This window comes from Colobus angolensis, unplaced genomic scaffold (assembly GCF_000951035.1).
Source record: "Colobus angolensis palliatus isolate OR3802 unplaced genomic scaffold, Cang.pa_1.0 Scaffold10, whole genome shotgun sequence".
Lineage (NCBI taxonomy): Eukaryota > Metazoa > Chordata > Mammalia > Primates > Cercopithecidae > Colobus > Colobus angolensis.
Window position 1 is genome coordinate 20,585,273 of NW_012110919.1, and position 16,079 is coordinate 20,601,351.

The 16,079-nt window shown below is 50.6% G+C and overlaps 1 protein-coding gene across 1 annotated transcript in view; it reads left to right on the forward strand.

The window, feature by feature from the left end:
- The window catches only part of ACACB (acetyl-CoA carboxylase beta), a 175,585-nt gene extending 164,710 nt beyond the window's left edge, over nucleotides 1-10,875 (forward strand). The window contains 8 exon segments of the mRNA XM_011937064.1: nucleotides 955-1,051; nucleotides 1,662-1,797; nucleotides 3,162-3,339; nucleotides 5,014-5,126; nucleotides 6,882-7,036; nucleotides 7,727-7,897; nucleotides 8,006-8,142; nucleotides 8,892-10,875. Of these exon segments, the coding sequence (XP_011792454.1) occupies nucleotides 955-1,051; nucleotides 1,662-1,797; nucleotides 3,162-3,339; nucleotides 5,014-5,126; nucleotides 6,882-7,036; nucleotides 7,727-7,897; nucleotides 8,006-8,142; nucleotides 8,892-9,018 (1,114 nt within the window). The 3' untranslated portion in view covers nucleotides 9,019-10,875.
- Nucleotides 10,876-16,079: the final 5,204 nt, after the last annotated feature.

Sequence of the window (16,079 nt, forward strand, 5' to 3'; positions counted from 1 at the left end):
AAAAAAAAAAAAAATCCATTCCACCTTCCATGTGAAAACACTTTGAAGACTGCTCTCCCCAGCCCCTGCCTTGTAGGGTAAATGAGAACCATATAGTGATGCACAGTTCAGTAGCAAGTAACTGATGTAATGGCATCCCCTGAGCTGAGTCTCTGTCCAGTTCAACATCGCTCAGCCCTTCCCAAGTGCAACTTGATGTCTAGACCTATGCTGTCCAGTGTAGTAGCTGCTGGCCACATGTGATTCTTTAGTTTCATTATTATTAGTATTATTTTGAGACTGGGTCTTGCTCTGTCACCCAGGCTGGAGTGCAGAGGCGTGATCACTGCTCACTGCAGCCTTGACCTCCTGGGCTCAAGCAATTCTCCCACCTCAGCCTCCCAAGTAGCTGGGACCACAGGTGTGCACCGCCACACCTAGCCAATTTTTTTATTTTTTGCAGATACAGGGTCTCACTATGCTATCCAGGCTGGTCTCAAACTCCTGGACTCAAGCAATCCTCCTGCCTCAGACTCCCAAAGTGCTGGGATTACAGGCGTGAGCCACCATGCCTGGCTCCTTCAGTTTAAATTGAACTAAGTCAAAGTGACAGAGGATGACCTGTTCCATTCCTCACACTTGCCACGTTCCACGTGCAGCCCACAGCTCCTGTATTGGACAGTGCAGATGGAGAACGTGGCCCTCATCACGGAAAGTTCTAGTGGCTCATGCTGCTCCAGGCCCCACACCATCCCAGCCCTCCTCTGATGGTTCTTGCCCCAAAAAGGGCACCAATAGGTCTGCTACCTTTCAAGGCTCTTACCATTTCGGGGCTTTTTCTTTACCTTCCAATAAAATAATCCGCCAGATTAAAAAGAACATTCTCCTCCACATGCCCTCACCCCCACACCCAGAGGTCCCCAAATGCGTCTAGGGTGCTGCCCAGGGTCTGGCTCACCAGTGCTCATTTTCCAGGCTTGGGGGGATTCCCGTGGGAGTGATTGCTGTGGAGACACGGACTGTGGAGGTGGCGGTCCCTGCAGACCCTGCCAACCTGGATTCTGAGGCCAAGGTGAGGGGGCCAGGAGCTGTGGCTGCTGGTTCAGCCAGCAGCACTGTCCTGAGAGTGGGTCCTGGGCATGGGGGTCCCATCCCTGCCCTGCCAGCTCAGGTGGAGAAGCAGGGGACCCAGTGCAGTCCCTGGCCCTGGGGGGCTCAGTGCCTGTTTCTCTGACACTTTCTCTACGGGTTGCATAAAGGGCTGCACCTTCTTGCTTCTTCCTCAGCAGATGATAAAGGTCCCTAGAAGCCCTTCCCGCCTCCTGCCCTGCCCCTGTTGCTGTTTCTGCGCTAGGCCAGGGCACAGACTGAGAAGAGCTCAGGGGTCAGAGGGCTGGGTCCCAGGGCCAGCTTTCCCCCAGCTCAGTGTGACCTTGACGAGCTCGGCACCCCTCCGAGCCTGTAAATGAGGGCCACGGGAACCTTGCTGGGCTGCAATGGGAGGGTCAAGCCTGGTCCTGAGCCGAGGAGATGGGGCTTCCATCCTTCTGAGCCCTGGCTCTGGTGCTGGGGCCAGCACAGATCAGATCACCTGCCATCCAGGGCAAGGCTGTGGCAGCCATCCCTGTGTCCTGGGCTGCTGTTGCGCGGAGGCATCTGATCCCCACAGCTCTGTGTTCCAGATAATTCAGCAGGCAGGGCAGGTGTGGTTCCCAGACTCAGCCTACAAAACCGCCCAAGCCATCAAGGACTTCAACCGGGAGAAGTTGCCCCTGATGATCTTTGCCAACTGGAGGGGGTTCTCCGGCGGCATGAAAGGTAAGCCCCTCCCTGCCTGTGGTTACCCCAAAGCCTTGGGGTCAGCACCCAGGACAGCACCCTCTGGGTGGTGACGCTAATGTCCTAGTCTGTGCCCATCATCATCTTAGCTGTGTCTCCCAACAACCCTGAGGACAAAAGACTGTTCAGGTGCCCCACCACCCTGCTTTAAAGATGAGGAACCGCTGGGCACAGTGGCAGGCACCTGTAATCCCGGTGCTCTGGGAGGCCAAAGCAGAAGGATCATTTGAGGCCAGGAGTTTGAGACCAGCCTGGGCAGCATAGCAAGACCCTGTCTCTACAAAAAATAAAATAAATGTTTAAAAAATTAGCTGGGCGTGGTGGCGCATGCCTGTTGTCCCAGCTATTTGGGAGGCTGAGGTGGGAGGATTGCTTGATCCCAGGAGGTTGAGGCTGCACTCCAGCCTGGGCAACAGAGTGAGACCCCCATCTCCAAAAAACAAAAAAAGTGAGGAACTGAGGGTTGGAGGCAAAGTGTGACTTTCTAGAGGTCACACCATGAGGTCCAACCTCATGACTGGGGCAGCCCCAGGAGCTGCCCAGTGACCTGGGCAGGCATCTCCCCGTTTGGCAAGGTGAGGAGGATGTTTCTCCGCCCTTCCCTCTGCAGAAAGCGGCTCTGAGCCTCATGTGACCTTACAATTGTGTGGGCACTTTTTAAGCCACCAAGCATGTTTTGGGAGAGAGTGGCTGTTAGACCACTGGGGTGTTGAGGACAGAGCTGGATGGGAGGCAGGCAGACCTGCTGTGAGTCCTTGTTAGCTGGGAGACATCACTGAGCCTCAGTTTCCCTCCTTTGTAAAAGGGGGTTGAGAACAGGACCAACCTCAGAGGGCCGAGGTAAAGGTCTGATGAGCTCATTGCTGGCATGCAGCGTGATTGCCAGTGCTGTTATTATTGCTTTCTTGTTTTCATGTAGGGTGCCTGGGGACCTGGAGAAGTGTGTCTTGGTGGGAAATAAGGGCCATGCTGCCTGTGCACATTGGGGAAGGATCAGTGTGACTGTTAGCGAGGGTTTTCTTTGCTGGAAATGGTGGAGCAGGGCGGGGACAGTCACGGGTGAGGGCATTTCAATTCCAGTTGGAAAGAATCCTAGAGATTGGTTTCTCCCCGTGCCTTCACAGATAAGGCCACTGAGGCCCATACTGGGTGAATGACCTGTTCAGGGTTACACGGCCACTTAGAGAGCGATCAGTGCTCCCAACTCCCAGCCCAGTGCTCTCCAAGTCTCCTAGCTGAGCTCGCTCTCTCAGGACCCCCAGGACAAATAGGGCAGTGGGTTTTGTGTGTGGATGAGTGAGGGCCCTGAAATTGCCAAACTAGGAGGCTGCTTTGCTTTTCAGACATGTATGACCAGGTGCTGAAGTTTGGAGCCTATATCGTGGATGGTCTCAGACAATACAAACAGCCCATCCTGATCTATATCCCACCCTATGCGGAGCTCCGGGGAGGCTCCTGGGTGGTCATAGATGCCACCATCAACCCGCTGTGCATAGAAATGTACGCGGACAAAGAGAGCAGGTGGGTGTGTTGCCTTTAGCCTGGCTTAGCCTTTTCTTGTTCTCCCAGCCTTGAGAACCCATGACCTTGGGGGATCATGGAGGGGTGCAGTGGCTGGAACCTGTGGGTGGTGGAGGAATGTTGTCTCTTCTTTCATGATTTATACTCCTCCTTCCCAAGGAAGTTTGCAATCAAAAAATAATAAAGGAAAGACCGAAAGCACTTGAGCTTCCTGGCAGCCAGGATGAAAAGGGAAATATGATGAGCCATGTATCTCTCATTAGACTGAGCTTCTCCCAAAGCTATGAGTTCCTATAGGAAATGTTTTATTCAGTTTTAAATCCCAGGGTCTAGCACAGTGCCCAGCTCCTAGTAGGTGGTCAGAAAATACTGGCTAAACAAATAACTGAATGAACACTTGCATGAGAGGATACTGGTTCTTTGCAGGAGAGTTAACCTCCTTGGCACTTTCCTTAGGAGGAATTATTCTAGAGATTCCTACAGAAAGGATCATGACAATAATGTTCACAGCACAGTGACTGATGACTTTGAAGTGAAAACTACATGCTACACAGGATGTAAAGGCCTCAATAGTCATTCTGCTCCAAATATAGGCACAGCATTCCTGTGTTCACTCCCTCATTCATTTGTTAATTCTGCTAGACATTATGATATGGTGGCAAATGGGCCATGCTTGTCCTGCATTCAGGACACTTAGACCCTTGTCAGGGACTGCTGAGGTCAGTCCTCCAGGAAGACTCAGGATACTGAGCAGCACTTGAATGGAGTCATTGCTAACTTTTCATGCTGGCCACCAGGAAGCTCAGAGCTACTGATAGTATTCTTCAGGGCTTCTAAGCTGTCAAAAGCAAAAAGGGGCAGGGGGAGAATGAGGGGTAAATAAAAATGTTGGAAATGAGGCCAGCTGTGGTGGCTCACACCTGTAATCCCAGCACTTTGGGAGACTGAGGCAGGTAGATCACTTGAGGCCAGGAGTTCAAGACCAACCTGGCCAACACAATGAAACCCCGTCTCTACTAAAAATACGAGAATTAGCTGGGCATGGTGGCATGCACCTGTAATCCCAGCTACTTGGGGGGCTGAGGCAGGAGAATCACTTGAACCTGGGAGGCAGAGATTACAGTGAACCGAGATAGTGCCACTGCACTCCAGCCTGGGTGACAGAGTGAGACTCTGTCTTAAAACAAAACAACAACAACAACAACAACAACAACAACAAAGAAAATGTATGTTGGAAATGGAAGGACAGCTCACACAAGACCATGCTGGGTTCTCAAGGTGCTTTTGTGAGATTTAAAGTGATCAGAAACAGTGCCTCACCTCTAGGAGAGCAGAAATTAGCAAAGTTAGAGAGGCCTGTGGCTGGAGAGCAGGAGGGTTATGCTGCCATGGAAAAAGTCATACACTCTTAGACCTGAAAGGGGCCTTCCAGAGTTCAGAAAGCATTATTTTAAACAGTTGGTTCAGTCTTTACATCTGTGGGTAAAGATGTGGAGGCCCAGAGAGGGAAAGTGACTCGCCAAAGGGCACACAGCATGTGTAGGGGTAAAAGAGCTGAGAACTGACCCCCAGATCTTCTGGCTGTCTTCCCTCCAGCTCCCCCAACATCCATTAGCCATTGCTTGCTGGGCAATGCCTCATACACCCCCATCCCTCTGCCTCTTCTCTTTTAAGGGGGGGTGTTCTGGAACCAGAGGGGACAGTGGAGATTAAGTTCCGAAAGAAAGATCTGATAAAGTCCATGAGAAGGATCGATCCAGCTTACAAGAAGCTCATGGAACAGCTAGGTAAGGGGATCCCAAAGGCTTCACCTCTCAGAGGTCAAGAGAAGCCCAGCCGGTTCCATTGCTGGGGGTTTCTAGGATGTTAAAAATAAAATGAAGAAATATCAAAATACAGCTATAATAACTGTGAGGTTTTTAAAGATATTCACATTTATCTTTGTTTGTTTTGTTTTTTTGAGATGAGGTCTGGCTCTATTGCCTAGGCTGGAGTGCAGGGTGCAGTCTCAACTCACTGCAACCTCTGTCTTCTGGGCTTAAGCCATCCTCCCATCTCAGCCTGAGTAGCTGGGACTACAGGTACACACCAGCATGCCCAGCTAATTTTTGTATTTTTGTAGATAGGGGGTTTCGCCATGTTGCCCGGGCTGCTCTCAAACTTCTGGGCTCAAGCGATCCACCCGCCTCAGCATCCCAAAATGCTGGGATTACCGGCATGAGCCACCATGACTGGAGGACATTCACATTTCTAAATCAACCTTTTTAACATTAAATATCTATATAGATAAATAGATAATGCCATCGTGAATTTATTTCTCAGAATACACAAAAGATAGCAATTGAAGTATTTGGCGCTGATGGGGAATATCAGAATTTTGGTGGCAAAATGTTCCTTTAGAATTCCCAATCAGACATAAGATATTTTACTAACTTTGTTTGAATGACAGCTTTGTTTCACTTATCATCTTTAGACTTAATTCTCTTTATGTATTTATTTGTTTATTTTTGAGACAGAGTCTTGCTCTGTCGCCCAGGTGCAGTGAGTGCAATCTCAGCTCACTGCAACCTTTGCCTCCCGGGTTCAAGCAATTCTCATGCCTTAGGCTCTCAAGTAGCTGGAATTACAGGTGTGCGCCACCACACCTGGCTAATTTTTGTGTTTTTAGTAGAGATGGGGTTTCACTATGTTGGCCAGGCTGGTCTCAAACTCCTGGCCTCAAGTGATTTGCCTGCCTCAGCCTCCCAAAGTGCTGGGATTTCAGGCATGAGCTACCGCGTCTGGCCACAAGATGTAATTCTCTGTAAATATCCATTTTAAGTGTCAGTGTGTTGTGCTGTTCACAAGATTTATTACAGTGTGTGCATGTAATTTCTTTGGTTGGTATCAGGGTAATGCTGCTCTCATAGAATGAGTTGAAGTGTTCGCTCCTATTTTCTGAGTTTGTGCAGAATTGGCATTATTTCTTTGTTTTTGATAGAGGTTTTTACCTATAAATTCAATTTCTTTGTTATATATAGGACTATTTGTGTTATCTATTTCCTCCTAGGTGAGCTTTGGTGGTTCGTGTGTTTCAAGGAATTTGTGTATTTCATCTTAAGTTGTCAATTTGGCATAGAGTTGCTTATAATATTTCCTTATAATATTTTACAATATATACTAAAAATAGTAATTGATATAGTATTCTGCAAGCACAGTGGGTCTGATGGAAGGGGAAAATGTAGAGTTGCACGTTGAATGCTGTCTTGCAATTGTGAGTGCATTTCTGAGACTGTACTAGCTATTTGATCTGAGACAAAGGGGGCCGTCAAGATGGGCCTGGGTTGGGGGCAAGGCCAGTGGACTCTGGGGGACCTAGGGGGTTGAGAGCAGCCTGTGTAGCAGCAGGGGTAATATCAGAGTTAAAGCTCAGACCTCTCATGAGGCAAGGCCTGTCCTGCACATCTTGATTTGTGCCTTCTTCAAAAAAAAAAAAAAAAATCTCCACCCCACCACATATGGCCACCTTCCATGACTTGACTGGCCCTTCTGCTCACCTGCAGGGGAACCTGATCTCTCAGATAAGGACCGCAAGGACCTGGAGGGCCGGCTGAAGGCTCGCGAGGACCTGCTGCTCCCCATCTACCACCAGGTGGCGGTGCAGTTCGCCGACTTCCACGACACGCCCGGCCGGATGCTGGAGAAGGGCGTCATATCTGTGAGAGCCACGGCTGCCGTGTGGGGTGCAAAGAGCCTACCCTGTTTTCCAAAACGTGGAGGACATTTGGGCTCGGGGGGGCTTGGGATGGGTGAAATGCTGCAGGTGGGAGTCACCTGGGAGCTTTAAAATAATCCTGATCCCCAGATGGCACTGCAGACCAATGAAATCCAAACACCTGGACAGGAGCCTGGCAGTCATGTGTTTTAAAATCCCCAAGAGATTCTAATAAGCAACAAGTCTGATGACTCGGTCAGTTTGGACCTGGACCAGGGGTAGAAATCATTGTTCCTATCCAGCATTCACCCCGCCCCTCACCATTGCAAGGACATCCCACAGTCACCTCCTACCCACGTCCATTACTCACTGGTTCTCTTGCTGCATTGTTCTCCCTCCCAACTGGCTCATGCCTCACACAAGCCTGTGTTCGTGTCAGTTGAGGTAGAGGTGGGTGCTGGGTTTTTATGGGGGACATTTTTTCACCTATAGCCAGTCTGGAGTCCTGGTGATGTCCTGGCTCTGAGCAGGTGCCTTCCCCTCCCTGAGCCTCAGCTTGCTTGCCTGGGATGTTTTGGCAATGATCTCAGAGCCTGGGCCCAGTCCCGGGCAGCCACTGTCATGGGTGTGGTCAGAGCCAGCAGCCCATCTCCTCCTTCCCTTTCTGGGGATTCAAGCCTGGCTCCTCCGCAGGACATCCTGGAGTGGAAGACCGCGCGCACCTTCCTGTATTGGCGTCTGCGCCGCCTCCTCCTGGAGGACCAGGTCAAGCAGGAGATCCTGCGGGCCAGCGGGGAGCTGAGTCACGTGCACATCCAGTCCATGCTGCGCCGCTGGTTCGTGGAGACGGAGGGGGCTGTCAAGGTGGGCCTGGGGTGAGAACGAGGCCAGTGGGCACAGAGGGTGCTGGGGGCTGAGGCAGCCAGCCCACAGCTGGGTACCTCTCTGAGGCGTCCTCTGCCCCCTCCCCAGGCCTACCTGTGGGACAACAACCAGGTGGTTGTGCAGTGGCTAGAACAGCACTGGCAGGTGGAGGACGGCCCGCGCTCCACCATCCGCGAGAACATCACGTACCTGAAGCACGACTCTGTCCTCAAGACCATCCGAGGGTGAGTGGCCACCGCACCTGCTTCCCAGGCTCCTGGCAAGGACCCGAGCCAGGATTGACCCCCAGCTGCCCACTCCTAGGCAGCCACTTGAACCCGCCACACTGTGCAGTCCCAGGGCCTCAGGGCCAGGGTCGTGTGCTGAAAGCCACAGTCTGGGCTTGGGCCCCTGCCCGGCCCCCAGCAAAGAGACCATACTCCCCAATGCCCGGTCTCCCAGCCCGGTGGCCGGGGTGGGGCAGAGAGCCCAGGGGTGCTATGAAGACAGTGTGAGACCCTTCCAACTCATGACCCTTGCTGGAATATGGACTTATCCAAAGTCACAGCTTGAGCAGGGTTAGTCACAAAACCCACATTTGGAACCGCCAGCCTTCAGGCTGCTGGCTTCCACGCCAGTGTTGGCCTTTCCACAGCGTCCCCTCCCCCAGTTGCCATGCAGTCCCCCTGTGAAGGAGGGAGTCGAGCACAGGGGACCCCATTTTGGGGATGAAGCTGAGACTCAGGGCAGTGTCTTGTCTCAGGTCATGTGACACAGCAGTGACCAGTAGGGACAGTGGTGCCTCGAGACATTCTGATCTTTAGGTCACAGCCCTCCTGCTGCACAGGACCATCGCCCCCTTGGGGCCCACAGCAGGAAGGGACTTGGGAGCTCTGGGTTCTGGGGTGTGGCCCCACACAAGGACTCTGCCATCCTAGGGGCCACTGAAAAAGTGGCTGGAGTGACCCCAGCCCTCCTCTCACCTCCCTCACAGCCTGGTTCAAGAAAACCCCGAGGTGGCCGTGGACTGTGTGATATACCTGAGCCAGCACATCAGCCCAGCTGAGCGGGCACAGGTCATTCACCTGCTGTCTACCATGGACAGCCCGGCCTCCACCTGACCCCGGCCTGCCCAGCCATTCCCGGGACCACAGCAAGAGGAACCACCCACACCCACCGTTGGTACACCCTCAGCAGACCTTGAAGACTTGCTTTTAAAAAAAGAAAATCCTGGGCACATGTGCAGGGCTGCTGGTTCCGAGCTGACACCTGTCTCAATAAAAGGCCCAGGAGTGCCTCTCCCAAACAGAAACAACCTCCTCTCCATAGCTGGGAAGTTTATTTTGTTTTGTCTCTGAAGACAGCATTTTTATTGCATCACTAAATCTAATCAAGCTAAAACATCCCTGTTTCCTTTTGCAAAACAGTGCCTGGCCTGTGGGGTCCAGGCGTTCTTCAGGCTTCTTGGATATCATATCATGAAATCTTTTATTTTTTTACTCGGAGACCAGCACTAGATATAAGCATCTCATATATTTCAGCCAAATAAATGGGTCAAGGAAAAAATATATATATGTAGACAGGACTAGAGAAAAACCTATTTTTGTAATGATGTTTCTTTGTATACTCTCTAGTCACCCAAGAAAATGTATGGATGAATTTTTTTTTTTTGAGACAGAGTCTCGCTCTGTCACCTAGGCTGGAGTGGGGTAGCATGATCTCACTGCAGCCTCCATCTCCCAGGTTCAGGCTGTTCTTCTGTCTCAGCCTCCTAGATAGCTGGGGTTACAGGTGCCGGTCACCATGTCCGGCTAATTCTTGTATTTTCAGTAGAGACACAGTTTCACCATGTTGGTCAGGCTGGTCTTGAACTCTTGACTTCAGGTAATCCACCCACCTTGGTCCCCCAAAGTGCTGGGATTACAGGCGTGAGCCACCATCTTTGGCCAGATGATTTTTTATTTCAAGAATGAAATGGCATTTTGTTCCCCAGATGGCCCTAGTGAATCATAGGAGGGCCCCACTGGCAGGCCACGTTTAGCACTGGTTGCCAGGGATTCTCTTTTTGAGAGAGGGAAAGCAAAATGAATGGAAGTGCCCAGCCAGAGGTTTCAGGGCTTCTGGAGGGTCCTCTCGCATAGCTCGAGGTCCTCTGCCTGCCTCTTCCCTCCAAGGAAAATGAGGACTGCCCCTTCTGCCTGCAGGATTGGCCCCCAGCCTGCGCAGGCACCCTTCTCTTGCCCAAGTGGGGAGCACAGAGGCGGAGAGGAATCCCTTGCCACACCCATGGCCCAGCTTGCTCACAAGTGTCACGTCTGTGATGGTCACCACTGCTCCCTTGGAGGGCCACTTGAGTCACTGTTGCTCCCTTGCCTGCTGGCTTGATGAGCACAGATGGTGGGATCTGACCGAGGGGCAGAGCTGCCGGTGACTAAGGACTGGACGGTGGTGACCATACCGATTTGCTCAGGGAGGATGTTGCAATGCATCCGGCAGCTCCTGGCTCTGCAGGCGGCACAGCCCGGGGCCCTGCAGTCCTCTGGTTTCTCCCACTGGGGTGGAGGGAGTTGGCCACAAGCCACTGCTGTGATGGGCGGTTTGTCCGAGGATGCTGAATGTGATGCCTGGTCAATGTGGAAGCCCATGAAGTCGCCCAGGGAAGCCTCCAAAAGCTGCGATGCTTGACAGTATCCGAGTTGAAAAAGACAAAATCTGACCATTAGCCAGTGACGGCCCTGGCAAATGAAGGTGCGGTGGGGCAGTGAGGGATGGGAGAAGGTGAATTATTCCTTATTCCACCCCGAGGTTTGCTGGGGTGAGGGGAAGAATCGATGCTGCTTCGGGAACTGAAGGTTTTTCTGTTGGGAAGGCCCTCTTGGTTTTGGAGAGAAAGGCAAGTTATGAGTAGCTGCTACCCTGGCATGGTGGGCAGAGAGCCTACCAGGAAATGTGCAGAATAAACTATTTTTTGAAGGAAACACTTTGGCCTTGACTTTATTGTCTGGACTGGAGAAGGCAGGTTGCCTCCTCCAAAGGTAGGTGTTCACCTTTGTACCCTCCATTCCTGACACCACAGCTGAGACCTTCAGTGAGTTCCCATCACAGGGGCAGACAGGGATGCAGTGAAGGGAGCTGAAGGCTGGACTGAATTGGACAAAGTCATCCCTTTTTGAAAGCATTAGGGAAAAAATGTTTTAGAAAAATATATGCAAGCCTAGTCTATACCACAGGCAAAAAGGGAGCTTCTCTGGAAGAAGGGGGCGGGGGGGTTGGCCCAGGCACTTCACATGTGAGTTCCATTCCTTTCCACCACGTTGATCCACCCCTGTTGTGCAGATGAGGAAGCTGAGGCACAGAGAGGTGAAGGCATTTGTCCATGGTTATGCAGGGACGGAATCAAGTGGGCTTGGCTCCAGAACCCAGCCCTTTCCTTTTATGACCTAGGTCCTTGGTGGGCAGGTTTAAGCCACACTTAGGAGTTGGTTGTACATGGACCCAAACTGCAGAAGAACCCCCGACCGCAGCTTCTCAGCACACAGAGACTATTCAATTTTTCTCCAAAATACAGAACAACAACTGTTACTTTGATTCCGCCTGACACCTTTTCCAGGCATTTCCCCCTCACCAGGGATGGGCCAGTGAGAGTTCTCCATTCCCCCTGACAGTGACTGACGCAGGTATGGGCGTGTATCCTCAGTAGAGCTGATCAGAATTCTTTAGGGATGGCTGACAATGCTGATGTGGAGAGAACCTACCAATGCAGGGGAAAGCCAAGCCCAGAGATAGAGCGGGAGACCCAGTCCTGTTGGTGGTACTTGGATGCCTGGATCAAGCCATGCCTGAAGTCAGTAGCCCAGTCCCAGGAACCTATCCATGGTTTTTGTTTGTGTGCTTGTTTGTTTGTTTTAATGCTTGCACTAGTTTGAGTTGGAGCTCTATCCTTAGCCCCAGAGATGGCCCAGTTAGCCCAGAAGACAGCAGTTTATTTCCACCCACAGCAGCACCTAATGGTGGTCTGCATCAGCAGACCCTCCAGGCAGGGAGGTGAGGAGCTGAGAACAAGCTGAAATGCAACCCTCTTGGATGGGGAGAAGGAAGCTCTGATTTGATTTTGCATCCTGAAGACTACGGGTCAATTGTTTGTAATTTGAAACCCGGACACAAGTTGCCATCTGCCGCTAAGGATGCTGGAGTTTACTCTGTGGACATCAGCTGAAAGTGCTTTTCCTGACAAGGCTTTTCTCCCTTGGAGGACTTAGTGTAGCTAGTCACAAGGGCAAGGGAGAAAGGATCAGACCACTGAGTGTGGACAGAGGTCTTGCTGGGCAGGTTGGGTGCTAACTGAACACTCCCCACGATGGCCACTGGTCACGTGCCAGTTTCTGGCCTCCTTCCACACAATCCTCATGTGACCCTTGGAGGTGGTTGCTACATACACTCAATCCTCATTTTTTTTTTTTTTTTTTTTTATGAGACAGGGTCTCACTCTGTTGCCCAGGCTGGAGTCCATTGATGCGATTTCAGCTCACTGCAGCCTCAAACTCCTGGGCACAAATGATCCTCCCACCTCAGCCTCCCAAGTGTCTGGGACCACAGGCATGCACCACCACGCCCAGCTAACTCTTTTAGTTTTTGTAGAGATAGGGTCTAGCTATGTTGTCCAGGCTGGTCTCAAACTCTTGGCCTCAAGCGATCCTCCCACCTCAGCATCCTAGAGTGCTAGAATTACAGGTGTAAGCCACTATACCCAGGCTCTATCCTCATTTTTATAGACAAGAAAACCCAGGCTCAGAGATGAGCCAACTTCTCCAAGTGCACATAGCTAGTAAAAGAAGGGGCCAGGCCAGGAACCCAGGCTGGCTCAGACCCAGTCCCTCTGAGCTTAATGCCTTTCCATAAGTCCTAAACCTCTGCAAGGGTTAGATCCCAAAACATGAGAGCATCCTGTAGACCAAGCTCTACTCCTCCTGCCTCCCTGGCTTCCTGGCTGATTCAGCCAATGCCATCATTCAGATCCTCATCAAAAACCTCATGCTCTTCATGCCAAGAGCCCACACTAGGGTGGGCTGCCCTCTTTCCTGATTGGCAGATTTTGCGGCCCTTGATTGGCAGATTCTGTAGCCCCTCAATCACTCAGAGGAATCTCACATTTCTGCATGCACAGTGGGCTCCTCCACATCACAAATGTAAATATGGGCTAGGTTATCCCCATTTCTACTCCTTTCTTTGGCCTCCTCAATTATTTTATTTATTATCTTATTATTTTGCCTTCATCTGCTCCAAAAGTCAGTTGGCCTTTTTTTCTCAGGGTCATTCTTTTCCCCTAACATTTTATTATGAAAATTTCCAAATGCCAAAAAGTCAAAATATTTCATAGTACTCACTCTAACCCACCATCTTGATGCCACCATTGACATCTGACTGTGCTTGTACCTTCTTTAACACCGCTCTCTCCATCTGTCCATCTCTCCTTTATCGGTGAATGCATGCTATTATTTTGTCACATTTCAGAGTAAATTGCAGACATTAATACATTTCTCCAGAGTTATTTTTGCATTTCAAAACCAGTTGTTTGTTTTGTAAATCACTTCCTGAGCTTTTCTGCAGCTGAGAGCACATCCAGATCAACAGAGCTGTGTTGAAATGAAGCAGCCAGTTGTGTGGCCAGAGAGGGAACCCCAGTTCTCACAGTGCACACAGCCCCAGAAAAATGCTTTTGTCCACTATTTTATGAGCATGTGCCACAGGCCGAGCACTGACAGGGCACCGCCAGGAGCAAGGCAACCCACTCCTGCCCTTGGGGACTGGTATCCTGGGGTTCCCAACAGGTAGAAATTGCAAGTGGCTAACCATAAGGAGATGTTTAGGGTCACAACTAGTTAAAACAGTGACTGTTAAATCCAGAAATATCCAGGGTCCACCTTCAGAGTCCCTGTGACAGGAACGTGATAGAGAAGGGAACAAGGACCATTCACACAGGCCACAGAAAGGTTCTGAATGACCACCATGCACAGCAAAGCCTCCCTATGGCTTCTGCTAACTTAACCAGTGTGGACCAACCAGCTTCTGGGCACTGGCCGTGCAGCTGATGCACCGAGCCACGCTGCTTGACGTCCGGAGAGATCTGCCCAAAATGCCACTTCCCTGTACTAAGTGCCCTGTACTAAGTGCCCTTGGGACAAAAGTATCACTCAGTCCTGTAAGGCATGGCATGAGTCTTGGGGCCCAACTTCAGCTATGCCAGAGCATCCTGTTACTATCATGAACCAGCCTGTCTAAACTGTCAGTTCACCTCCAGGTGAGCACTGGCTGTTTCTCCTGGGGAACCTCTTCCCCCTTGGCCTTTGTCTGGCTGACTCCTACTCATCCCTCAAAACCCAACTCAAATGGCACTTCCCCCAGGCAGCCTTCTTTGACCGCCTCTCCCATGGGTTGGGAGCCCTCCTCTGTGCTCTGACAGCCCCTGTTCTCTCTCTTTTGTGCAACATATATGAAACAGATTTCTAACTAAAACACACAGCTAGGGATCCCTAGGTGTTTCTGGCTGCTAAACCAGGGCTGGATTTTGGAGAATAGTCTGCTGACAGGTGGTCCTCTCCTGGAAGGTGAGGTGAGAGGATGCTCCTGATGATGTTCCGTATTTTGTAATACCCTGACCAATGGGGTATATCTTTGGATGCAGTACTGTGTAGGAAACACAGGCAAAGAGCCTACACGTTTTTTTGTTTTTTTGGTTTTCTTTTTTTTTTTTTTTTTGAGACAGAGTCTTGCTCTGTCACCCAGGCTGGAGTGCAGTGGTACAATCTTGGCACACTGCAACCTCTGCCTCCCAGGTTCAAGTGATTCTCCTCCCCCAGCCTCCTTGGGATTACAGGTACATGTCACCACACCTGGCTAACTTTTATATTTTTAGTAGAGATGGAGTTTTGCCCTGTTGGCCAGGCTGGTCTTGAACCGCTGACCTCAAGTGATCCACCCACCTCCACCTCCCAAAGTGCTGGTATTACAGGTGTGAGCCACCACACCTGGTCTAGTATTTTGTACTTTGTAAGTTTTTATTGCGGTAAAATATACATAACAAAATCTTAACCTTTTTTAAGCATACAGTTCAGCAGTGTTAAGTGCATCACCACTGTTGTGGAATCAATCTCCAGAATGCTTTTCATCTTGCAAGAGTGAAGCTCTGTACCCATTAAACACTTAACTCCCCACTCCCCTCCCCCTCCAGCCCCTGGCAACCACCATTCTGCTTTCTGTATCTATGAATTTGACTACTGCAGGTACCTCATATAAAAAATCGTATGGTATTCGTCCTCTTTGGGACTGGCTTATCCCACTTAGCATAATGTCCTCAGGGTTCATCCATGTTGTAGCATGGGTCAGAGTTTCCTTCCTTTTTAAGAGCACAGTTTATGTATCTATGCATCCATCAATGAATTACTTGGTGGCTTCCACCTTTTGGTGGTTGTGAATACTGCTGCTATGAAAATGGGTGTACAGAGTCAGGTGCGGTGCCTCACACCTGTAATCCCAGCACCTTGGGAGGGTGAGGCGGGTGGAAAACCCGAGGTCAGGAGTTCAAGACCAGTCTGGCTAACAAGGTGAAACCCCATTTCTACTAAAAATACAAAAATTAGCCAGGTGTGGTGGGGGGCAGGAGAGTGGCTTGAACCTAGGAGGCAGAGGTTGCAGTGAGCTGAGATAGCACCACTCACTCCAGCCAGGGCAACAGAGTGAGACTACATGTCAGGGGGAAAAAAAAAAAAAAGCAAACGGGATTGCTGGACCTGGTGGTAATTCTTTTTAATTCTTTGCACAATCAGCATACTGTTTTTCCAACGCTGCTGTGCCATTTTACATTCCCACCAACAATGCACAAACTTCCCTAATTTCTCCACATCCTTGCCAATACTATTTGTTTTCCTCTTTTGGTTTTTGGTTTTTATGTGTTTGTTTGATAATAGCCATCTAAGGGGTGGCGCCTAGAAGCAATTGAACTCAAAAGTCTTTGCACCTTTCTATTTGCATGCCTCAATCATCACGGACGGGATATATAGACCCCACCTGTGACCCCGACATCTGATTCCTCTGCCTCCTGCTTCCCTCACCCACCCAGCTGGTCCCGCCCCACTGTGGCCACGCCTCCCTCCCTTCTCTCCCACCTGCTCCCCATTCTGCAATG